Raw genomic sequence first — 26,077 nt, 5'->3', positions numbered from 1 at the left:
AACCCTCGCGCCCCGCTGGCGGACAACCGACAGTGCGAGACCGGGCCCCACCCATCAACCCGAATCCTGGATCCGATTGGCTTATCGTACGGGTAGGGCGTGCAGATGACGCCGTCATTTTACCCACAATCACTGGTGATGTCAAGGTGATTGGCACAATCCTTCACCAATGGAACATTAACACCATTTGATGGACGCATCTTAAATCCAATCAGCGCTCAATATATCCGGGATAAACACAAACTAGACCAGTCAAGGAAAGCTTAGGGTGGGACTACTGCCGCCTTCGGAGACTCCGGATCAGTGGTGCTGGAAGAGCACAGCAGTTCAGGAAGCATCCGAGAAACAACGAATTCGACGTTTCGGCCAAAAAGAGCCTGTTCACCATTTGTGAGCAATTTCGTTCACGTCAAACGAAATGACAGAAAAGGTTATGACAGAAATAGATAAGAAAATGTTTTGACTTTGACTCCGATGCAGAATAAATGTCAGTCATTTTACCTCAGGCTCTCAGTCCTGCCGTTAGGGGCGGGTCGCTGCCCTGGCCTGATTGACAGCGTGAGTTACCAATAGGAGATTGGTTCTGGATTGGGGGAGATGGGCACGTGGTGCGCCGGTGGCCGCAGAGTTTGATGAAGTGAGTGGACGTTAATGTTATTGTTCTTCTCGGTGAAGGGCGGTGGCCCACTCTTACTCCGAGCACGGGGAGGGATCAGTGTTAGCGGCTGAAGGCGGTGTGCAAACAACTCTCCCACCACCAACTGCAGCGGCTTCACGACAAAGTATTCAACTCCATTCTCTCACTCTTGTGGCTCAGTGGTAGTGTCCTTACCTCTGAGCCAGAAAAACCCGGCTTCAAGTCCCACTTGCTCCATAGGTGAGTCGTAGCATCCCCCATCAAGCTACTTAGAAAATCTTTCACAGGCTGGCATTTCTCAGACTTCATGAGCAATGTCAGCCTGGATTACAGACCTGATCCTTTGGAATGGGATTTCCTGGTACCAATACTGAGCTATAGTTGACAATCAGACTATTTGTAATAACCCTGCTGTGGCTCAGTTCCATACCAGTCACTTCACACACTCTTTCCATTAATCTGTTTTTCATGACAAAAGGACATGGCCACATAATCTCATAGTATGAGAATGTTCACTCCACTAAACCTGCGTTTGGGGGTGCAGGGATGAATATCATTTGGAAATGTTGGACAGGATCAACTTCTGCCCATTGGAGTTCAGAAGAATGAGAGGTTATTTTACTGAAACAAAGGGTGAGGGAGCTTGATAAGGTGGATTCTGAAAGGATGTTTCTCATTGTTGGGAAGACTAGAACTAGGGGACACAGTTTAAAAATAAAAAGTTTCCCATTTTTGACTGAGATGAGGACTTTTTTCCTCCAAAATTTGAGAGTCTGGAACTCTTTTCCCCATATAGTCGTAGAGATCTGGTCATATTACTTTTAAGGTGGTTGTGGTTCTGTTCACCGAGCTGGGAGTTGGTGTTGCAAACGTTTCGTCCCTTTTCTAGGTGACATCCTCAGTGCTTGGGAGCCTCCTGTGAAGCGCTTCTGTGATGTTTCCTCCGGCAGTTAAGGTGGAGATCGATAACTTGTGACTCCCTTGTTAAGAATTTATCAGGGTAGGCAGGAAGTTGAAGTTGAAGTCAGATTCTGATTAGCCATGATCTCACTAAATGTTGGAGCTGGCTAGAGTGGCAATTCTCCTCCTCATTCATATGTTCAGGTGAAACAGGGAATATTGGTTGATCAGTTGTTAGAAATCCCTATATTGTTGAACGTTTTATCCTTCAGCTGAGGTGGTAAATCAAAGGTGTATAAGGATGTCCTGCTGATACAAGTGATTACAAAAATTTTCTAGCACGATTTGAAGAGGAGGAAAATCTGCTTTCAGATCTGACTGAAATATCATTGCAAGTATTCACCATAAATAGATGAGCTGGTTAGTTATGCAACTGCAGTATGTTGGACTTTGAGGTGGGTAAAATGGTTACTGTATTTGCCGACATTACAGTAATAAATATTCTTTAGGATAAGGGATGAAATGCACCTTAGGTGCAAGTATTATTACATCACGCAGTCATGGATAATGTGTTTTTACCCATACTCCACATTTTTCAATGCAATTGCATCAGACCTACTTAAAATCTTTGGCTGAGGGAAGTTTGGTCAAATTTGTATAATTCAACATTTAAACGTAATAACAGGAACTTGCCAAGGAGGCCTGAAGCTCATTCACCAATGGAGACAAAAAAGCTTGAACAAGTCTGCATTAAGTACATCAACTCAATGAACAACAGAACTAACATAATCAGTAAGTTATCCAAAAGATTATGGGGACAACCCCTGCTCCACAGATCACAATTGATCTGGGACTCAAATCCATCTATACCCTTTGCTGCAAATCACTATATATCTTTACTTAACACCAATCTACTCATCTCAAAACTAACAGTCAATGTTCCCAACTTATTTAGGGGAGAAGTCTTAATTTCCTCTACCTGGAGTATGTTGTCAAACAGAGAGAGAACTTGGGATGCAGGTTCATAGCTCCTTGAAGGTAGAGTCACAGGTAGATGGGATAGTGAAGAAGGCATTTGGGAAGCTTGCCTTTAATGGTCAGCGCATTGAGTATAGGGGTTGGGAGGTCATATTGTGGCTGTACAGAACATTGGTTAGGCTGCTTTTGGAATACTGCATTCAGTTTTGGTCTCCCTGCCATAGAAAAGGTGGTGTTTTAACTTGAAAGGGTGTAGAAAAGATTTACAAAGATGTTGCCATGTGATTGGAGGGTTTGAGCTATAGGGAGAGGCTGGGGCTGTTTTCCCTGGAGCATCGGAGGCTGAGGGGTGACTTTTAAAGTTTTATAAAATTATTAGGGGTATGAAGAGGGTGAAGGGATTTTTCTCCAGAGTAGGGGAGTCCAAAACTAGAGGGTATAAATTTAAGGTGAGGGGGAAATGATCTAAAAGGGACCTAAGGGGCAACCTTTTCACGAAGAGACTGGTGCATATATCGAATGAACTTCTAGAGGAAGTGGTGGCTGCTGATACAAGTAGAGCATTTAACAGGTATCTGGACGGGTACATGAATAGGAAGAGTTTAAAGGGATTTGGACCAAATGCTGCCAACTGGAACTAGATTAATTTAGGATATTTGGTTAGCATAGATGAGTTGGATCAAAGTCTGTTTCCATGATGCACAACTCTGTGACTCTATTACTCTGTGAAGGGATGTTTCCTAATTGTATTACTAAATGGAATGGCTTAAGATGATGTTTTGATATTATAATTCCCATCGAAGAAAACTGTTTCTCTTTTTAGGGTGGTAGTGTCATAGTGATAACGTCACTGGACTAGTAATCCAGAACCGCAGGCTCACATCCTGGGGACTAGAGTTTGAATCTCACATAACCTCTGTTGACTTGTGTAAACCTGTTTCACTAAAGCCCTTTATGCAAGGCAGTTGATGTCCTTACCTGGAATAACTCCAGTTGAGATGTTAAGGGGTTAATTTGCTCTGCTGGCCTGTAAGAAATTGGATGCTGTGGGGTAGGGTGGTATGTTTCTCTGTTTTGCAGGTACAATGTAAAAAAAATTACATCATCATCTATTATTCAGAGTTTAAAAAAATTACATTATCATCTCCTATTCAGAATCAATAAGAACATTGCAATTAAAACTCGGACCACATCCTGTAGTTAAAAAAATGATTTACATCAGCTCTTGCCATTAAGGGATGATTTACATTACATTGTTTCTGCAGATGATCAGGTCATTGCATTGTGTCTTGGATGGCATGTGACATTGGGAGAGTGGCTGGGGGTTGTCTTGTGGGCTTTATGGACTGTGATGTGAGATTTTTTGTAAAGGAAGAACTGGTTCCTTTGTTCAGGGAGATCCCTTGACACAGCTTTGCAAGCATTGTGAAGAGTGTTAGGGGTCCCTCCAAAGCTTGTACTTGCTTAATAAATTTTGACTTCACAGAAGTTGGCATATTGCAGTAGCATCAAAAGTAAGAATCTTAAGAAAAAGAACCCAACATTTGGTGGCAGTGGTGGGATTTAATATATATGGGGCTTCTAGGTGGACTGAATAAGTGATCATCTGAGTACCGGTTGCATGAGACTGCTGGTAAGATTTACCCACGAGGTAAGATTTACCCACGAGGTAAGATTTACCTTGATCTCGCTCCTTAACCTATCACTCAGTTGACTCCTCATTCCCTGGGATTCTGTGGTGACAGAACCTCTGAGGTAAATTACGCATTTGCACACCATAAGTTCACTGCAAAGGGAGGTTTGAGTCCTCGGAATCATAAGTTCACTGGGAAGGGAGGTTAGAGTCTTTCTAATAGTAAGGTTTAAGGCTCCATAGCACAGTGCATAAGAAAAAAAGATAACTACTGTACTGTCTGTCTCAATCACCTTGCCTTAGACAGTTGTTAAGAGGGGAAAATCCCCCATGCAAAGATCAGGACCCTGAAGTGGGTGTGGAGACTGAAGACATTGAACTCATATATAGAGATAAGTTAGGAAGTTGAGACTTTAAAAATGGGACAAACATTCCTACTACAGGTTTTAAATGCAACAGTCTTTTATTTGCATAAGTCTAGTCAGACTCTTGATTAACTTTGTTATTGTAGCTTAAACAATAAACTATTGATATGTGAAAGTAGATAGGAAATTCACATGGAAAAGGTTGATGATTAAATCATAATGGGTCAATCAAGACCCAGATTTGTTCCTGAAGTACTAAGTAATACCTCTTTGCTGGTTTAAGTTTAGTTGTCTGTGTTCATTGTGTATGGTCAAAACTTGAAGATGCTTATAACACCAGTCAAACTTGCAAGGGTTGAAACTATTGAAAGATATAAGGGAAAGCCATGCTAATGACTTCCAGTACTTTTTAAAACCCAAGAAGAATGATGATCTGATACAATAAAGCATTGTCTTTATTCAGGGAATAAGGAGTGAATTGGGACAATATTTGTAATTACTGGTAACTGGTTTTATTTTGTAGGGAGCGTGGGGGTGGAACCCAAAATCCCTTTATTTAACTGTTTTGCCTTATCTGAATTAGGATCTCAATTCAATATGTTTTGTAGGCTATGTAAGTGTAGATTTTGATTTTATATTAATATTATACAACGTTAAAATGATCAAACATGCAACCTTAAAACAAATTGAGGGCCTTAAGCCTCTGATTTGTTTGAAATTCTACAATGCCTGTTTCAAACAACAATTGTGTCAGTGGTAATGTTTTAGCCAGATCAGAGTATTGTATTAAAATATCATTGCTTTTTAATGCAGAGTGTTCACGAAAAGAAGACTGCATTTTAATTTTGATATTTTAAGATTTTAGAGAACATTAGAACTTGAAGCTGAGCTGTTTAAGTTCTGTCAATTATTGTTAAGACGTTATAGGTCCCCTTCATATTGCAAAATCAAAGATTGTTGATCTCTACCAAAGTTGTATAGTTACTGGTCTGTAACCACTATAATTCTGACTGTTTTATTTGGGAAGTTAAATTTACAATGTCAGTTTGTCAGCAATCACACATTCTAATTAAAAACACTGATTATGAAAAAAAAATTAGGACCATTTTTTGTCATTAATGTCAGGCCTATATCTATGTCTGAAGTTAGATTTAATATATGGCAGTGAGTTAATGTTTGCTTTAACAGAATTTAGAGAGTTTTCATTTGGAGAATATATATTAATATATTCTGCATTTGTTTCCCACGAATATTTGAGATTTAAATCTGAACTGATTCTGCCTTTTCAATGGCGAAAGCACAGGAAAACATTTTATTGTTATCTTGCTGTTTCAGATTTTTGAAATACTTTTTGTGACAGCTTTCATGTTAGCCAAGTCAAAGAAATTAATTTTGAATAATCTGAATGGGGTCCCCCAAAGATTTGATTTTAGGACCACTGATTGTTGTTTATAACAATTTTTGGGCGGCACGGTGTTTGTGAGTGGCACGGTGGCACAGTGGTTAGCACTGCTGCTTCACAGTGCCAGAGACCCGGGTTCGTTTCCCGCCTCAGGCGACTGACTGTGTGGAGTTTGCACGTTCTCCCCGTGTCTGCGTGGGTTTCCTCCAGGTGCACCGGTTTCATCCCACAGTCCAAAGATGTGCGGGTCAGGTGAATTGGCCATGCTAAATTGCCTGTAGTGTTAGATAAGGGGTAAATCTAGAGGTATGGGTGGGTTGCGCTTCGGTGGGTCAGTGTGGACTTGTTGGACCGAAGGGCCTGTTTCCACACTGTAAGTAATCCAATCTAGAATAACTGACTGAATTGTTTAGGCATGGATTGTCTAAAACTTAGAAATAACATAAATAGTGAAACACCACATCTACAGTTTCTCCATTCACAGGTAAAGCACACCTTCGGACCACCACCTGCCCCTTCACAACCTAATCCAATGCATTCAAATCAACTCCTCAGTCATGAGCACGAAAAATGAAGAAGCTAACAATGGTGAAGAGAGGTCCGTACGCTTTTTGTCAGTGGTATTCCTATGGATATTAAACCACATGAGCTTTACCTTCTCTTTTGATCGTTTAAGGGATATGAAGGTTCATAGATCAAGCTAACATTAAAACAGCCAGTTGGCTTTGTTACCATTGGTAGCAGAGTGGAGCAGCAGCAGCAAAGAATGCTACGTTCCTCTACCCTGCTACTACAGATGCACAGGTATCCTCCATCTGAAGCATACCCGCAAGAATGGAAGTCTCGTCAGTTTTGTTAAGTATATAACTGCCCTTATCCAATAATTCAGATTTCTCCATGGAGTGAAGTGCAAGGACAGACAAGATTTTGCTTTTAGGTTGGAGTTTACTGAAGGAGATTTTGGATAACTGGTTTATTTCCACTCAAATTGGAGAGGGTGAAGTGGTCATTAAGGACTGTGGATTTAAGAACTTTACTGGTGAACACTTTCTTTCTATATGGAAAGATCCTATCTACTGCATAGGTGAGTAATTATTATTGTTATAATCATTGCACGCTGTGTGTCAATAACTTGCTAAAATACTGGCTGTCAGCTTCTTATGAATAAGCTGATAGTGCCTTTTTAGGTGGTTATCATGGAATGATAAAAAGAGGGAATGAGATGTTAAGGGGTTAATGAGATGCTGACCTGTAAGACGTTGGATGCTTTGGGTTAGGGTGGTATGTTTCTCTGTTGTGCAGATACAATGTAAAAAAAAAACTACATCTTCATCATCTCCTATTATTCAGAGTAAAAATATTTACATTATCATTTCCTATTCAGAGTATTAATAAGAACATTGCAGTTAAAATTCTGACCACATCTGTAGTTAAAAACAGTTTACATCAGATCTTGCCATTAAGGGATGATTTACATTACATTGTTTCTGGAGATGATCAGGTCACAGCATAGTATCTTTGAGGGAGTGGCTGGGGATTGTCTTATGGGCATTACTGACTGATGTGAGATTTTGTATGAAGGAAGAACTGGTTCCTTTGCAAGCATTGTGAAGTGTTAAGGGTCTCTCCAATACTTGTACTTGCTTAATAAATAGATGTAGGTTTGTTCACTAAGCTGTAAGTTTTGGTTTCAAACCTATATCCAGAACCTCATCCTCAGTTACAAATCTTCTCAAAACCCATTGCTTAATAAAGTTTGACTGTTCATAGAAGTTGGCATATTGCAGTTGCATCAAATGTGTAAGAATCAAGAAAAATAATCCAACACAGACCAAATTTGTCCTCTGAGTAATCAGGGATAGGCAAGAAACTATGACCGAGCCACATCTCAAGAACAATATAAAATAAATTACGCTATAAAATTATTTTAATCATCTCAATCAGATCATCCCTTTATCTTGTACTCAGTGAACACAGCCAACTTGTCACAATATACTCTTCTAAACCTGACTGCATTGGCAGAAACAGAGGAGAGGGATACTGTATTTTCAACCTCTAGATGTCCTTTTCTTTTGTCTCCACACTTTAATATGGGAAAATTCCCTAAATCTAGTCGGTCTGGTTTAAAACTCTCTAGTCACTGGTTGTCCTTTTCATGATTTAAATGTAGGCAGCAAACTAGCAGTAACATTACCAAGAGGATGATTTGAACCATGGAATAATTGCAATAGAAAATGGACCAAATCCTCCAGTCTCCACATCATCAGACACTGGTCATAGAACTGAAAATGTAAGTCAGGACCTTGTGGATGTCCTAATGCACAAAGCTATGTGAGAATGCTTGGTAAATTTTAGTTTCTGATAGGTGATTGCACTACAGCTTGGCACCTTGAATAATTGTTTCTGTCTGAACTAATCATCGAGTCATAGAGATGTACAGCATGGAAACAGACCCTTCGGTCCAACTTGTCCATGCCGACCAGATATCCCAAACCAATCTAGTCCCACCTGCCAGCACCTGGCCCATGTCCCTCCAAACCCTTCCTATTCATATACCCATCTCGATGTCTTTTAAATGTTGTAATTGTACCAGCCTCCAACACTTTGTCCGACAGCTCATTCCATACACGTACCACCCTCTAGTGAAAAAGTTGCCCGTTACGTCTCTCTTATTTCTTTCCCCTCTCACCCGAAAGCTATGGTCCCTAGTTCTGGACTCCCCCACCCCAGGGAAAAGACTTTGTCTATTTATCCTATCCATGCCTCTAATGGTTTTATAAACCTCTATAAGGTCCCCCTCAGCTTTCGACACTCCAGGGAAAAAAATTTCCCTAAAAAAAGTAGCCTATTCAACCTTTCCCTCAGGATCTGGACCAGATGGGCCAATGGGCTGAGAAGTGTCAGATGGAGTTTTATTCAGATAAATGCGAGGTGCTGCATTTTGGGAAAGCAAATCTTAACAGGACTTATAGACTTAATGGTAAGGTCCTAGGGAGTGTTGCTGAACAAAGAGACCTTGGAGTGCAGAGTTTGTGAGAAGATTTGTAGCTCGGGTGCTCATTGTTGTGGTTCTGTTCGCCGAGCTGGGAATTTGTGTTGCAGATGTTTCGTCCCCTGTCTAAGTGACATCCTCAGTGCTTGGGAGCCTCCTGTGAAGCGCTTCTGTGATGTTTCCTCCAGCATTTATAGTGGTTTGTCTCTGCTGCTTCCAGTTGTCAGTTCCAGCTGTCCGCTGCAGTGGCCGGTATATTGGGTCCAGGTCGATGTGTTTGTTGATGAAATCTGTGGATGAGTGCCATGCCTCTAGGAATTCCCGGTTCTTCTCTGTTTGGCTTAGAACATAGAACGTTACAGCGCAGTAGAGGCCCTTTGGCCCTCGATGTTGCACCAACCTGTGAAATTAATCTGATGCCAATCTGACCTGCACTGTTCCATTATTATCCAAATGTATGTCCAATGCCATTTAAATGTCCTTAACATTAGCAAGTCTACTACTGTTGCAGGCAGTCTGTTCCACATGCCTACTTTCTGAGTAAAGAAACTACCCTTGATATCTGTCATAAATCTATTTCCCTTCAATTTAAAGCTGTGTCCCTCATGTTAGCCTTCACCATCCAAGGAAAAAGGCTCTCACTGTCCACCGTATCTAACCCTCTGATAATTGAGATTAGATTAGATTAGACTTACAGTGTGGAAACAGGCCCTTCGGCCCAACAAGTCCACACCGACCCGCCGAAGCGCAACCCACCCATACCCCTACATTTACCCCTTACCTAACACTAACGGCAATTTAGCTTGACCAATTCACCTCACCCGCACATCTTTGTGACTGTGGGAGGAAACCGGAGCACCCGGAGGAAACCCACGCAGACACGGGGAGAACGTGCAAACTCCAACACAGTCAGTCGCCTGAGTCGGGAATTGAACCCGGGTCTACAGGCGCTGTGAGGCAGCAGTGCTAACCACTGTGCCACCGTGCCGCCCACTAATGTATGAGATAAAGTCACCTCTCAACCTTGTCTTCTCCAATGAAAACAGCCTTAATTCCCTCGCCTTTCCTCCTAAGACCTTCCTTCCATACCAGGCAACATTCTAGTAAATCTCCTCGGAACCCTTTCCAAAGCTTCCATATCCTTCCTATAATGCAGGGCCCAGAACTGCACGCAATACGTCAGTTGCAGCCTTACCAGTGTCTTGTACAGCTGAAGCATGACCTCGTGGCTCCAAAACTCAACCCCATTACCAATAAATGCCAACACACCATATGCCTTCTTAACAACCCTGTCAACCTGGGTGGCAACTTCCAGGGACTTATGCAACTGGATACGAAGATCTCTGTTCAACTACACTGTCAAGAATTTTACCAATAGCCCAGTTCTCTACATTCCTGTTACTTCTTCCAAAGTGAACTACCTCACACTTTTCCACATTAAGCTCCATTTGCCACTTCTCAGCCCAGCTCTGTATCTCCTCTATGTCCCTCTGTAACCAACAGCACCCTTCAGCATTATCCACAACTCTGCCTATCTTAGTGTCATCCACAAATTTACTAACCCATCCTTCTACGTCCACCTCCAGATCATTTATAAAAGTGACAAACAGCAGTGGCCCCAAAACAGATGCTTGCGGCATACTACTAGTAATTGAGCTCCAGGATGAACTTTACCCATCAACCACCATCCTCTGTCTTCTTTCAGCTAGCCAATTTCTGATTCAAATCATTAAATCACCTTGAATCCTGAAACTCTGTATTTTGTGCAATAGCCTACTGTGTGGAACCTTATCAAATGCCTTTCTGAAGTCCATAGACATGACATCAACTGCCTTACCTTCATCCACCTGTTTTGTCACTTTCTTGGCCCAGTCAAACTCATGTTGCTTGTCATCTGCGTGTGTGGCTACTAAGGATAGCTGGTCGTGTTGTTTCGTAGCTAGTTGGTGTTCATGGAAACGGATCATTAGCTGTCTTCCTGTTTGTCCTATGTAGTGTTTTGTGCAGTCCTTGCATGGGATTTTGTACACTTTTTGGTTTTGCTCATGCTGGGTATCTGGTCTTTTGTCCTGGTGAGTTGTCTGAGAGTGGCTGTTGGTTTGTTGCTGTTATCGTAGTAGTCTGGCTGTTTGTGGTCATAGTAGTCAGTTCAGAAATGTTCTTGATGTATGGTAACGTGGCTAGTCCCTTGGGTTGTGGCATGTCCTCATTCCATTGTCTTTCCCTTAGGCATCTGTTGATGAAATTGCGGGGGTATCTGTTTTTGGCAAATACATTGTAGAGGTGTTCTTCCTTTTTTTGCAGTTCTGGTGTACTGCAGTGTGTTGTGGCCCTTTTGAACAGTGTCTTGATGCAACTTCTTGTGTGTGTTGGGGTGGTTGCTTTCGTAGTTCAGGACTTGGTCTGTGTAGTTTTCCTGTATACCTTTGTGGTGAATTCTCCATTCGGTGTTCTCTGTACCATCATGTCTAGGAATGGGAGTTGGTTATCCTTTTCTTCCTCTCTAGTGAATCTGATTCCTGTGAGTGTGGCGTTGATGAGCCGGTGTGTGTTTTCTATTTCTGTGTTTTTAATGATTATAAAGGTGTCATCTACATATCTGACCCAGAGTTTGGGCACTCATCCACAGATTCTGTCAAGAAACACATCGACCTGGACCCAATATACCAACTGCAGCAGACAGCTGGAACTGACAACCGGAAGCAGCAGAGATAAACCACTATAAATGCCGGAGGAAACATCACAGAAGCGCTTCACAGGAGGGTCCCAAACATTGGAGTGCAGGTTCATAGCTCCTTGAAAGTGGAATCGCAGGTAGATAGGATAGTGAAGGTGGCATTTGGTATGCTTTCCTTTATTGGTCAGAGTATTGAGTACAGGAGTTGGGAGGTCATGTTGTGGCTGTACAGGACATTGGTTAGGCCACTGTTGGAATATTGCGTGCAATTCTGGTCTCCTTTCTATCAGGAAGATGTTGTGAAACTTGAAAGGGTTCAGAAAAGCTTTACAAGCATGTTGCCAGGGTTGGAGGATCTGAGCCACAAGGGGAGGCTGAACAGGCTGGGGCTGTTTTCCCTGGAGCGTCAGAGGCTGAGAGGTGACCTTATAGAGGTTTACAAAATTGTGAGTGGCATGGATAGGATAAATAGACAAAGTCTTTTCCCTGGGGTCGGGGAGTCCAGAACTAGAGGCAGAGGTTTAGGGTGAGAGGGGAAAGATATAAAAGAGACCTAAGGGGTAGCTTTTTCACGGAGGGTGGTACGTGTATGGAATAAGCTACCAGAGGATGTGGTGGAGTCTGGTACAATTGCAACATTTAAGAGGCATTTGGATGGGTATATGAATAGGAAGGGTTTGGAGGGATATGGGCCAGGTGCTAGCAGGTGGTACTAGATTGGGTTGGGATATCTGGTCGACATGGACGGGTTGGACTGAAGGGTCTGTTTCCATGCTGTATATCTCTATGACTCTATAGTGGACCCTGCTAAGTCGTTCCCAAGAACAAACTGGCTTCCTGGAACTGACACTGTCAATCACTCCCACTGTTACTTGATGATGTTGAATGGCGAAACAGGTTCGAGGGGCCGAATGGCTGACTCCTACCCCTGTTTTCCATGTATCTATTACTCCAATCAGATTCTTGGCATTTAAATAGAATACATCAAGAGGCCAGAATGATGCTGCCGCTCCAGTGTGAGACACACCTAGATAACAATAGACAATAGGTGCAGGAGTAGGCCATTCTGCCCTTCGAGCCAGCTCCACCATTCATTATGATCATGGCTGATCATCCAAACCTAGGAGGGTTAGAAACTTTACACTCAGGGAAGTGTATCTCAACAGTTCAACTTGAAGTACTCAACTTTCCTAATACTGCTACTGATTAAAAATACATTGTGCAAATCAAATTGATAATTTTCAAAATTTTTGGCGTGGCTAAGAGAAGATAATAATAGTGTCATGAAGAAATCCTGATAATCGGAGACTTCAAATAGTTTCAGTGTTTATTTAGGTAAAATATAAAAACACACAAAATGTAAGCAGAAGTAGGCCATTCATTATGGTCATAGCTGAGCATTCAACTCATTAGCCTGCATTTCCCTCATATCCTTTGATCCCTTTAGCCCCAGTTGCTGTATCCAACCCCCTCTTGATATCATACTTTGGCCTGGTTTTCTATGGTGGCAAATTCTACAAGTTCACTACTCTGTGAAAACAAATTCTACAAAATAGTCTGCCCCTTATCTTCAGACTGATACCCCTAGTCCTAAAGTGGAAAACCTCACATTTACCTACATTGTACGACATCTGCCATGCACTTGCCCACTTACTCAGCTTGTCCAAATCACTCTTAAGAATCTCTGCAATCCCCTCACAGCTCACCTAGCCAGCTTTGTGTCATCTGCAAATTTGGAAATATTACATTCTGTACCTTCATCAGTAATCTTTAATATGTACATTGTGAATATCCGGGTAGTCATTCATGAAATATTGTGAAAATTAGTTCAACCTCTACGTAATGACACAACTGACCTCCAAAACCGAACTCTCCTGACCTAGACTACTGCTGCCGACTAATCTGACTTTAATATAACCCCTGGTCAGATTAAACCATCCTCTTGACATGAATCCCCACACAACCTGACAATCCAACTACCCACCCTGCAGCTGACTATCCCTGCAATTCTATTACTTTCCGGATGAACCCCTGACTCCCTGACTAGTTGGCCCACATCGCCCGTTCACTCACCCATGCATTCACTAACATTCAAACTAGACCTTTAAACCTACCACGTCAGCTGGTGCTGTAAAAATGGGGTTTATGTCCTGTCATACTCCGACTCTCTCTCGCTCCAGTGGAGTTCCCTGATGGATGCTGATGCATGTTTTTCTGTGAAAGCCTGATAGGTGTGTAGCAGTGTAGGGTCAGAGGCATTTACAAGTACACTGAAAATCTGAAATTGTTCTGCAGATTGGAAGACTTCTTTTGAAAACTGGAGAACTGAAGCTGTTCAAGAACAGCATTAATTGCACTTCTACTCTTTGCCTTTAATATCCTGTCTTTGTGTTCTGTATGCAATAGAAGGCGACCATTCAGACCTGAACTCCATTGCCTGCCTTAGCCCTGTAAACCTGACTAACCAAACATCTACCAAATTAGTTATGAAATTTTGCATTTTATTTCCAGCATCAAAAGTTGTTGGGGGAAGAGAGTTCCAGATCTTTATTCCCCTTTGAGTGAACAACTACTTTGTGATACCACTCCTGAACAGTCTCTCTCTAATTTTACAGTTAATCCAGTCTTGCTGTAGCTCATGGGTCAGAATGACAATGCTACTGCAAAAGAAAATAATATTTACCAGCTATTACAATTATCTGCAAGTCTAACATTTGCCCACTCCACCCACCTCAGTTAACAGAGATAGATAAGACTTTGCTCCTTAAGTTATTTTTGCTAGTCATGTTGACAACGCACTAATGTTTGGTTCAGAGTTAATGCTTCCAGTTCTTCCCAGCACTGCAGTGAAACACCTTCTGTTTCTATTTTTAGTCATATTACATCTCCTGTTACAACACTTCATCCTTCAGTATTGACCAAGAGAGGCAGGTGTAGTGCAGAAATTATTGGTATTGGAACAGGAGGCCTTTCAGCCCCTTTGTCATGGAACGATCTGTATTTTAATCCCATCTGTGAATCACAGAAGACCAAGGGACATTTCTGCCTATCTTGTCTGCACCAGCTCTTTGAGTATATCACTTCGTGCAAATCATAGTCTTCTCTTGAAATTTTTCACATTTTTCCTTTTCAAGTAACAACCAATTTCCCTTTTGAATATCTCCATTGAACCTGTCTCCATCTCACACTCGGCTGTGCATTCCGGATCTGAACCAGTTGCTGTCTGAAAATGTTTTGTTGTATAACAGTTGCCCTTAATTCTCTGATTAAATTGTGAAATTATGCTTAACCTAAACAACCTTTTTGGAGAGTCCCAGATTTCTGTATCCCTTTGTATGAGGAAGTGCTTCTTAACATCACCCCCAAGTGAACTGGCTTGAATTTTGTTTTTCCCTCCCTTGTATTACACGTGCCACCTTCCTTTCCGCTGCCCCCCACCCCCCACAATCTCTCTTAACCATATCAACTCCGTTAACCATCTTAAACACGTCAACTAGATCCCCCCTTAATTTTGCATTGTTAGGATAATGCAATCTAATCTATAATATTGTCCTCATACATTAACCCTTTAGCTTCTATACCATTCTGGTCAATCTGTTCTGGACCTCTACAAGACTAACTAATTCTTCCTGAGATGTGGCATCAAGAAACCTTCCTCCCCCCATCTTTTAATGGAAGGTGCCTTCAGGAAAATAATTTCACCAGTAAGGTGAAAATGGGAAACTTCTGCCCCAGTTTGCAGGTGGCAGTACAGTGGCCCCCTTGCCGGAAGATTGTAATTACTATGTGGCATGTTTACATAAACATTTTCATTTTAAATGGGATATAGGGATTTATAAAAGAAAAAGAATTGCATGCACACAACACTTTTAATACATCAAAAACATCTGGGCTTGACTGACAAGATAAAAAATACATTTATGGAAATATACAATAGGTTTATGACCTCAAAGAGTAATGTTCATGTCAATGCTTTCAGAGTGATGCATTTTAGGGTCACATAACATTGCTGATGTGTACAGTGGGATTATACAGTCAACCTCTGACTCACTGCAACAGAACAGGAGGGACAACCTCACTCAAGGCAGACATTGCTTCCAACTGCAAGACAATAATATTGAGTGGATTTCAAATCCAGGGTCCAATTGTCTAACAGAAGCACAGGGGATTTGCCAGATCCGCTGACATGCTTTCATGATTTGCACAGGACATGACTAACGCAGAGTCACAACCAAATCTCAACTATCTAGCTGTGATCTCTATTACACATAAGGATTTCCTCAGTTGTTAGAACCTTAGGTGCATGGGGAGGTGTTTGCTTGTGCATGTACACTAAATAAAATGTGTAAAATATTGTTTTAAAAGGTAATGATAGGAAACTCTAGTTGTTGGGTTGTAAAGAAGTGTTGGATAGGCTCTTTTTCAGCATCAATTCTATCATCAAACAAGGATGGAGAGAATCTCCTCTCCATTGCTAATAAAGATCTCATTGTGGGAAACAATGGTGTCATTCCTATTGATCAGACAAATGTCCTTTTAGATATTTTGTAATATTCTGTGTGTCATCAACTCAGAAGAAATCACTGCATCTAAAATTAATTGTTTGGGGTAATGTATGCTTCATTTCATTTACAGACCCTGTGAGCACTATGGCACTGTAAAACAGGTTTTTTTTTAAAAGATGAAACAGACAAAAAGGGAAAGATGAAACAGACAAAAAGGGAAATACACAGCCTATATTGTGTCATGAGGTGGTGATTAAATTATTAACTGATGGGATGGGATGGGGCATGTTTAATTTCAGATTCATAACCTGCTTCAAGATACAAAATCTATCAAGTTTGGTGTTAAACACTCTAATATCCTCTTGTGGCACGTTATGAATAATGTGACAGAACAATATTCAAACCGCTTGTCTAGAAACACTTTCCATTCTGCTGCTGATATTTTGGCAAGAAAAATAACTCTGGGTAACATAACAATGGAATTTCCAGAAGCCTATTACCTGTCAAAGTGCAAAAAAATTCAGAGATGGCCATTCTTAGTGGAAGGATCCTTGGTGAGTTTGGTAGTGATCATCAATCAACAGCCTGCTCCCTGTACCAATGTGCATTGTGGGAAGTCCCATTCATTGAAGTGGAGGTGAGAGTGGTGGCATCTCATAGATCCTCAACTCACTGCAGCTGAAACAGACACCTCAGAGGTTCTCTGGTCACTTGTACAACGTCTCCGATGATCACAGAGGGGTTAAATATTAGAACAATCCAGAAATGTGCAACCAAACATGACGTGTGCTTTTGAGGTCCATCTCCTAGTCTTGTCCCAAGGTGGCAGCTAACGGGAAATCCCAGCTTTCTGCCCTGTCCAGAGCTCCTGAAGCTCCACTTTGCAGCCAAGATCCCGCAGGGCAGCTTTTGCCAAGTCCTCACAGTCTTGGTGTGTGGTCTTTGCCTGCAGGATAAGCACCTCTGCTCCCATCTCCAGGATCAGCTGGGAGAAGTCAGGATTGCGGGCCACCAGGTTACGGAGTAACATGCAGGCCTGCTTCTGTAATGAGAACAGTGTTAGCTGCATATCCATTTCAAAATCAATCCACTCAAAGGTGTCATAACATCTCTGGGGCAGGTGGGAATTGGACCTGGACCTGCTTACTCAAGGGCAGGGTCACTATCACTGCACCACAAAAACCTCGGAGTCTTAGCTTTTTAAAAAATTAAGCTATTCAGAGATATTAGGACACATCCCTGAGCAGAGGGGACTTGAACCGAGGCTTGGAGAAAGTGAGGACTGCAGATGCTGGAAATCAGAGTCGAGAGTGTATTGCTGAGAAAGCACAGTAGGCCTGTAGCTCTACCAATGTCAATCTATTGCAACCATTGCGCTCAACGTGGTCTCTGTATATCAGGGAGTCAGGATGCCTTCTTGCAGATCGTTTCAGAAAACATCTCTGGACACTTGCACCCATCAACCCCACCGCCCTATGGCTGAACACTTCAATTCTACCACCAAGCCATTACCACCCGATGCCTGCAGGAACAAAGCTTCATAATCCGCCTTGTAACCCTGCAACTACACGGGATAAATGTGGATTTCAACAGCTTCCTCATTTCCATTCCTCCAACATTATCTCAGTCCCAAGCCTCCAACTCGGCACTGCCCTCCTGACCTGGCCATCACTACCCCCTTTGACCTACCACCTTCTCCCTCACCTTCAACCACCTATCATTTTCTTAGCTACCTTCCCCAAACCCACATCCCTCCAATTTCTCTCTCAGCCCCTGGCCACAAGCCTCACTCTTGATTGAGGGCTTATGCCTGAAATGTTGATTCTCCTGCTCCTTGGATGCTGCTTTACCTGCTTTGCTTTCCCAGCAACACACTCATGACCCAAGCTTCCTGGCTTAGAGGTAGGAATACTACCACAACAGCCCAAGTGTTAGCTATGTATTTTATTTTTAGTGCATGAATTGAGATATTTTCTAGTCAAGCTGTTCAAAGATATTGCGGCACATCTCTGGGACAGGTGGGACTTGACCTCATGCATTCTGGCTCAGAGGTAGAGTCATTACCACTGCACCACAACAACCAAAGTGCTAGCTGTATTTATTTAAAATTTTAACCGATTTTTCTAATCAACTTGTTCAGAGATGCTATTACACCTTCTGGAGCTGGTAGGACTTGAATGTGGGCCTCTTGGTCCACAGGTAGAGTCACTACCACTACACTAGTTGAAGTGGTGGCTGTATATTAGTAGAGTGTTTAATACTATTCAGGTCGTAGATGTTTACTGAGAATTGACTCATTCTTCCACATCTAGGAGCAGAAACTCAATATTACACTTTTAAGATTCAGTTATTGTTTCCTTTTAAAGTATTGATTTGTTTCTGGATTAGTGGTGCCTCTCACAACAACACATGAACAAGAGGAGTTGATGGTATGGCTCACCAACCTTGTTCCACCATTCAATACAACCAAGGCTGAGCAAGGACTTCACATCATTCCCTATATTGTTCATTTCCCTGAAAGACCACAATTCTGTGCATCTCAGCCTTAAGGTAAACATAGGAAGGATGTTCCCAATAATTTGGCAGTCCAGAAACAGGGGGTATTGTCCAAGGATAAATAAAAGGCCATTTAGAACTAAGGTGAGAAGAAACTTCTTCATCCAAAAAGTGGTGAGCCGGTGGAATTCTGTCACAGAAAGTGGTTGAGACCAAAACACTGAATGTTTTCAAGGAAGAGTTAGATATTTGTTAGGACGAGAGGATCAAAGGGTAATGAGTTGGATGATCGAGTATCATTATATTTGCAGAGCAGGCTTGAAGGGCTTGAATGGCTTACACGTGCTCCTATTTTCTAAGACAGTTTTAAATGTATTCAGCAATGAAAAATCCATAACTCTCTCGGTAGAGAATTCCATAGAGACAAAATCCTTTGAGTGAGGTCATTTCTCCTCGTACCATTTCTATATAATCAGCCCCTTACCTCAACATTGTGCCCTCACGTTTTAGATTCCCCCCCCCCCCAAATAGTGCAAAGAATCTCTCAGGATCTGCTCTATCAAGCCCCTTCAGAATCTTGTATATCTCAATGAGATTACCTCCCATTCCTTTACAATAAGTCCAATTTTTTAGTGTCTGGTTAATGACATTAAGATTTGTTAAATTTTTATTCAAGACTAAGAGAAACAGGTGACAGCTATTAATTGTCGGAGCACATAAATAGGGAACAGCTGTCACATGGTTCAGAGCAAGACTGAGAAAGTTAATAAAATCACTTCACAAAAGATGTGCATGTTTTGTTTCAATCTCATCAACTCATTTGGAATCTGCAGACACAATTTACTCAGTTTTATTTTCAAATGGGGCAGTTGGGTTCACAAAAGAGATACAAATTGGAGCAAACTGAAGCTATATTTGTTGGGTTTTAGATTTGTCAGTTTCAGCTGAAACTGACAACCGGAAGCGGCAAGGACAGACCACTATAAATACCAGAAGAAACATCAAAGAAGCGCTTCGCAGGAGGCTCCAAAGCACTGATGATGTCGCCTAGCCAGGGGACGAAACGTTCGCAACAAAAACTTCCAGCTCTTTGACAATGAACTAGTAGTATGCTCTTTAACGCATGCCTCCACCCCCATCCTCGTACATTCATTTCCTCTCCCTTATATCTTCCTCACTGTCCCGCCACTTCCACAAATCCCCATCGCCTTCTTCAACTATCCCACGTTTCCACATTCTCCACTTCCTTACTAACTCACTCAGTAATTTTCTCAAATCCCATCCCCACTTACTTTTAACCCATCCATCTCACCTGTACGTTCACCTCAGCTGGATGTGCCTTCATTGCCTGCAGCGCAATCAGTGCTCCGCCACCCTCCATGATCACACGACAGTTTTCCGGTTTCCGTAAGGCAAACATCCCCAAGGCAGCACATCCCTGTTCACAGATCTAAACCAACAGATAACAGAATCAGTGGTGAAATCCCAGTGTCAGCCTAACAGACTCTGGGACAATTATGGAACATTGTAGGAACAAGTAAAACTGGTCTTACTATGACTTTGACAAAAATCTTCACTCTTCATTTTGAAGGATTTTGGACTTCTAAAAGAACTATAAGAATAAGCTGGAAACTATGGATTAATTACTGGTTTGATTCCCGCCTCAGGCAACTGTCTGTGTGGAGTTTGCATATTCTCCAGTGTTTGCGTGGGTCGCCATGCTAAATTGCCCATAGTAATAAGTGCACTAGTCAGGGGTAAATATAGGGTAGAGGAATGGGTCTGGGTGGGTTACTCTTTGGAGGGTCAGTGCAGACTTGTTGGGTTGAAGGGCTCATTTTCATAATGTAGGGAATCAAAATCGCTGCAGAAAGAGAGGCCATTTGGCCCATCGAGTCTGAACCAACTTTCCAAAGAGTCTCCTGCCCAGGCCCAGCATCCCCACTCTATCTCCAAGACCCCACATTTACCATGGCTAACCCATCTGACCTGTACATCTTTGGACTGCAGGAAATCCACATAGATACAGAGGGGGCAGGTTCAAACATCACACAGTCAGTCACCCAAGGCTGGAATTGAACCTGGTCCCTGGAACTGCAAGGCATTAATGCTAAGCCACCTTGCCACCCACAGTGTTAACATAAAACATTAACTTTGTTTTTGTTCTTCACAGATCTGCTTGGCACTTCCTGTTGTTATTCCACTCCACTAACTCTTGGAGGTTTCAAAGCTGTGTACCTGTGGTGTTCCCAAGTGTCGGTTCATGGCTAACACAATTAGGTCTGTTCCACCAGCATTGATGATTGCATCTTTTACTTCATCATTACCTGCGATCGCTCGGAAGGCACCCAGTACCTGCTTCACCACTTCCTGTAATTTAACAGGACAAGAAAAAAATTAGGTGTTGATGTACCTCAACATTGGTATATCGACAGTTGTTTTAAAAAAATGTCTTTCATAGGAGTGGGCATCATTGGCCAGACCAGCATTTACTGCTGATTCTTACGTAGCCTTGAAATGAATGGCTTGCTTGGCCATTTTTGAAGGCAGTCAACCACGTTAGTGTGGAAACGGAACAACATATTAGATTAGATTCCCTACAGTATGGAAACAGGTCCTTCGGCCCAACAAGTCCACGCTGACCCTCCAAAGAGTAACCCTCCCAGACCTATTCCCCCTACCCGATAGTTTGCCCCTGACTAATGCACCTAACACAACGGGCAATTTAGCATGGCCAATTCATCTGACCTGCACATCTTTGGATTGTGGGAGGAAACCGGAGCACCTGGTGGAAACCAACACAGACACAGGGAGAATGTGCAAACACCACACAGTCGCCCAAGGCGGGAATCAAACCCAAGCGAGGCAGTAGTGCTAACCACTGAGGTACTTTGCCACCCTCAGACCTGGTCAGGATGGCAAATTTCCTACTTTTCTAATCAACCTGTTCAGAGATGTTATTACACATCTTTGGTGCAGGTGGGACTTGAACGCAGGTCTCTGGATTTAGGAGTATGGACACTACCACTGCACCACAAGGCTATTAATGAACATTGTTTTTTTACGGCAAACAATGATTACGTTGTCACCACATTACCAGGATTTGTTTTTAACTTTCCAGATATTGTAATATTGAATTCAATTTCACTATCTGATTCAAATCCAGGAGCCCAGTGATAATAAGAATCTGAATTACTAGTCCATGATATTAACACCACAGCACGGCATCTCCTGTATACAGTGGTGTAAGTGAAGTTACGGGGCTGTATTGGTCAGTCATAATCGTAGGGTATCTTTTCAGAAGTGGAAAGTACATTGCCACTTGCAGTGAGAGACCATGTGATCAAGTTGCAACCACAATTAATGTGCATAATAATTGGTATGCACCAATTCAGATAATTATCCATGGTGTCATAGACTCCTATCCTGGAACTCAGTCAGCCTCTTGACTCTGAACATGGAGCCAGATCTTGCCCCACAAAAAGACTAGCAGACCAACTGCATTCAGTTAGCCCACTGCTAACAGCTCATCCTACACATCTTAGAAGCATTCATCTTCAAAATCTTGTATAATCTTCTTCAGGCTAGCATACATTCAGTTGTTAGATGATCCAGAGTTTAGATAGTTCAAAAGGCGTAGGGGAGGAGGTGAAAGAGGTGAGGGAGTGGCATTGCTAATCAAGGATAGTATCACAACTGCAGAAAAGGAGGTTGTCGAGGAGGGGGAGGTTGTCGAGGAGGGTTTGTCTACAGAGTCAGTCCGGGTACAAGGCAGAAACAGGAAAGGAAAAGTTACTTTTTTGGGAGTTTTCCACAGTTCTTCCCCCCCAACCCCCCCCGCCCCAAATAATTTGCCCACCATAGACACAGAGAAATTTGGCTGTCTGGCTACAGAATTGGCTGGTTCATAGAAGACAGAGGGTGGTAGCTGATGGCAAGTATTAAGCCTAGAGCTCAGTGACCAGTGGTGCTCCATAGGGATGAGGAAGTGGAAGGGAGGATTTGTAAGTCTGCCAATGACACAAAGGTTGATGGAGTGGTGGATAGTATGCAGAGCTGTTATAGGTTGCAACAGGACATTAACAGGTTGCAGAGCTGGGCTGAGAAGTGGCAGTTGGAGTTCAACCTGGAAAAGTGTGAAGTGATTAATTTTAGAAGGTTGAATTTGAATGCAGAATACAAGGTTAAAGGCAGGATTCCTGGTAGTGTGGAGGAACAGAGGTATCATGGGGTCCACGTCAAAGTTGCCACCCAAGTTGATCGGGTTGTTCAGAAGGCGTGTGGTGTGTTAGCTTTAATGAGCAGGGGGATTGAGTTTAAGAGCCGTAAGGTTATGCTGCAAGTCCATAGAGCCCTGATTAAACCACAATTGGAATACTGTGTTCAGTTCTGGTTGCCTCATTATAGGAAGGATGTGGAAGGTTTAGAGAGGGTGCACAGGAGATTTACCAGGATGCTGCCTGGACTGGAGGGCATGTTTTGTGAAGAAAGGTTGAGGGAGATAAGGCTTTTCTCATTGGAGCGAAGGGGGAGGTGTAGAAGATGATAAGAGGTATAGATAGTGAGTAGTCAGAGATCTTTTCCCAGGGCAGAAATGGCTATCACAAGGATGCATAATTTTAAAGTGATTGGAGGGAAGTTTAGGGGAGATGTCAGAGAGTGGTTCTTTACTCAGAGAATGGTGGGTGCACGGAATGCACTGCTAGGGTAGTGAAAGAGTCAGATAAATTAGGGACATTTAAGCAAATCTTGGACAGGTACACAGATGATCATAAAAGGGTACATGGGTTAGTTTGATCTTAAAGTAGGACAAAAGGTCAGCACAACATCAAAGATGAAAGGGCCTGTACTGTGCTGCACTGTTCTGTTTTACACCAATGTCAACAACAATGCCTCTTGCCACCAGACCCTTACAGTCTGGCTAGAGCTCCATCCTACTCTTAAAATCCTCTTATAAAACATAATCCTTCACACTAGAAAAAGACAATGTGGTCGAGGAGAACACTGAGACGCAGGCTACTTGACTGGATGGGATTGAGGTTCACAAGGAGGAGGAGTTAGCAATTCTGCAAAGTGTAAAAATAGATAAGTCCCCTGTGCCGTATGGGGTTTATCGGGAAGTCAAGGATGAGATTGCAGGGCCTTTTGCTTTGATCTTCATGTTACAAAGGGATATAGATAAGCTGCAGAGTTGGGCTGAGAGGTGGCAAATGGAGTTTAATAGAAAGTATGAGGTGAATCGCTTTTGGAAGGAGTAACAGGAATGCAGAGTACTGGGCTAATGGTAAGATTCTTGTAAGTGTAGATGAGCAGAGAGATCTATGTACACAGATCTCTGAAAGTTGCCATCCAGGTTGATAGGGTTGTTAAGGCAGCATACGGTGTGTCATGAGGTCATGCTGCAGCTGTACTAAACTCTGGTACAGCCACATTTGGAGTATTGCGTACAGTTCTGGTCACTGCATTATAGGAAGGATATGAAAGCTTTGGAAAGGGTTCAGAAGAGATTTACTAGGATGTTGCCTGGTATGGAGGGAAGGTCTTATGAGAAAAGGCTGAGGAACTTGAGACAGTTTTTGTTAGAGAGGAAGAAGTTGGGAGGTGCCTTAATTGAGTCATACAAGATAAATCAGAAGGTTAGATAGGGTGGACAGTGAGAGACCTTTTCCTCGGATGATAATGGCTAGCACAGGGGACACAATTTTAAATTGAGCGGTGATAGATATAGGACAGAAGTTAGAGGTAGTTTCTCTAGTCAGAGCGGTAGTAGGGATGAGAATGGAATAGTGTAGGTGAGACAGGCTTCAGATTGATTTCACAGGTCGGTGCAACATCAAGGGACGAAGGGCCTGTACTGCGCTGTAATGTACGTACAAATCAACCTTTCAGTAACTCTCGAAGACCTCTCTGCTGCACATTCAAGGTACGCATTGGGTGAAATTATACTTGTAAATACAAGGTTTCCAGTTAAGTAGAAAAGTCAGCTCTTTGCATAAACTAACACAATTTTACGGGTAATGTACAATGGTTAAGGGCTTCCTACTCCTACGTAGGATGTCAAGATACTTATTTAATACAAAGGAAAGTAGAGTGAAGTTATAAGTAGCAGAGCTAAAGAAAAAATCTTTTAAAAGAAATTACTTAAAATTTACGTCATAGAAACTGTTAATCCTCAACACAACGTTTTTGTGCCTTAATTGATATTACAAATGTATGAAGGACAAAAGGGTCACTAGGGAGAGAATAGGGCCCCTCAAAGATCAGCAAGGCGGCCTTTGTGTGGAGCCACAGAAAATGGGGGAGATACTAAATGAATATTTTGTATCAGTATTTACTGTGGAAAAGGATATGGAAGATATAGACTGTAGGGAAATAGATGATGACATCTTGCGAAATGTCCAGATTACAGAGGAGGAAGTGCTGGATGTCTTGAAATGGTTAAAGGTGGATAAATCCCCAGGACCTGATCAGGTGTACCCAAGAACTCTGTGGGAAGCTAGAGAAGTGATTGCTGGGGCTCTTGCTGAGATATTTGTATCATCGATAGTCACAGGTGAGGTGCCGGAAGACTGGAGGTTGGCAAACGTGGTGCCACAGGGAGATAGGATAGTGAAAATGTTTGGTATACTTTCCTTTATGGTCAGAGTATTGAGTACAGGAGTTAGGAGGTGATGTTGTAGCTGTACAGGACATTGGGTAGGCCACTGTTGGAATATTACATGCAATTCTGGTCTCCTTCCTGTCAGAAAGATGTTGTGAAACTTGAAAGGGTTCAGAAAAGATTTACAAGGATGTTGCCTGGGTTGGTGGATTTGAGCTACAAGGAGAGGCTGAACAGGCTGGGGCTGTTTTCCCTGGAGCGTTGGAGGCTGAGGGGTGACCTTATAGAGGTTTACAAAATTATGAGGGGCATGGATAGGGTAAATAGACAAAATCTTTTCCCTGGGATCAGGGAATCCAGAACTAGAGGGCATAGGTTTAGGATGAGAGGGGAAAGACATAAAAGAGACCTAAGGGGCAACCTTTTCACGCAGAGAGTGGTATATGTATGGAATGAGCTGCCAGAGGACATGGTGGAGGCTGGTAGAATTGCAACATTTAAGAGGCATTTGGATGGGTATATGAATAGGAAGGGTTTGGAGGGATATGGGCCAGCTGCTGGCAAGTGGGACGAGATTGGGTTGGGATATCTGGTCGGCGTGGACAGGTTGGACCGAAGGATCTATTTCCATGCTGTACTTCTCCATGACTAAGTATGATCAAACTCTTCTCCTCAACTATTCCATGTGGTAGGAAGTTCCACTTTCTCACCACTCTCCAGGGAAAGAAATTTCTCCTAAATTCTCTGTTGGATATATTAGTGATTATCTTATATCTTTGGCCCTTGATGTTGGTTTTGCCTACGACTAAAGACATCTTCTCCACGCTTACCCTAATGAATTTCTTTATAATTCTAATGATTTACATCAGATCACCTCTCAACCTTTTTTCT

General features: G+C 42.4%; 1 protein-coding gene and 1 long non-coding RNA gene across 4 annotated transcripts in view; one reads left to right on the top strand and one right to left on the bottom strand.

The window, feature by feature from the left end:
• Window positions 1-294: 294 nt before the first annotated feature.
• On the top strand, window positions 295-26,062 carry LOC132829021 (uncharacterized). Of its 3 annotated transcripts, none has more exons than XR_009646192.1 (3): window positions 295-637; window positions 6,385-6,999; window positions 20,759-26,062. It is a non-coding gene; the product is annotated as an uncharacterized LOC132829021 (long non-coding RNA). The 3 variants fall into 3 exon arrangements; XR_009646190.1 differs by having other exon boundaries at window positions 295-877; XR_009646191.1 differs by lacking the exon at window positions 20,759-26,062 and adding an exon at window positions 11,537-11,620 and having other exon boundaries at window positions 295-877.
• Window positions 15,435-26,077, bottom strand: part of armc6 (armadillo repeat containing 6) — a 24,058-nt gene continuing 13,415 nt past the window's right edge. Inside the window, exons 6-8 of the mRNA XM_060846288.1 lie at window positions 20,824-20,955; window positions 19,898-20,035; window positions 15,435-17,131 (exon numbers count right to left, since the gene is read on the bottom strand). Coding sequence (XP_060702271.1) covers window positions 16,919-17,131; window positions 19,898-20,035; window positions 20,824-20,955 — 483 coding nt within the window. The 3' untranslated portion in view covers window positions 15,435-16,918. The remainder of the gene's footprint in view (window positions 17,132-19,897; window positions 20,036-20,823; window positions 20,956-26,077) is intronic.

Source organism: Hemiscyllium ocellatum, chromosome 28 (genome assembly GCF_020745735.1).
Source record: "Hemiscyllium ocellatum isolate sHemOce1 chromosome 28, sHemOce1.pat.X.cur, whole genome shotgun sequence".
Lineage (NCBI taxonomy): Eukaryota > Metazoa > Chordata > Chondrichthyes > Orectolobiformes > Hemiscylliidae > Hemiscyllium > Hemiscyllium ocellatum.
This window is presented reverse-complemented; position numbering and strand designations above follow the sequence as displayed.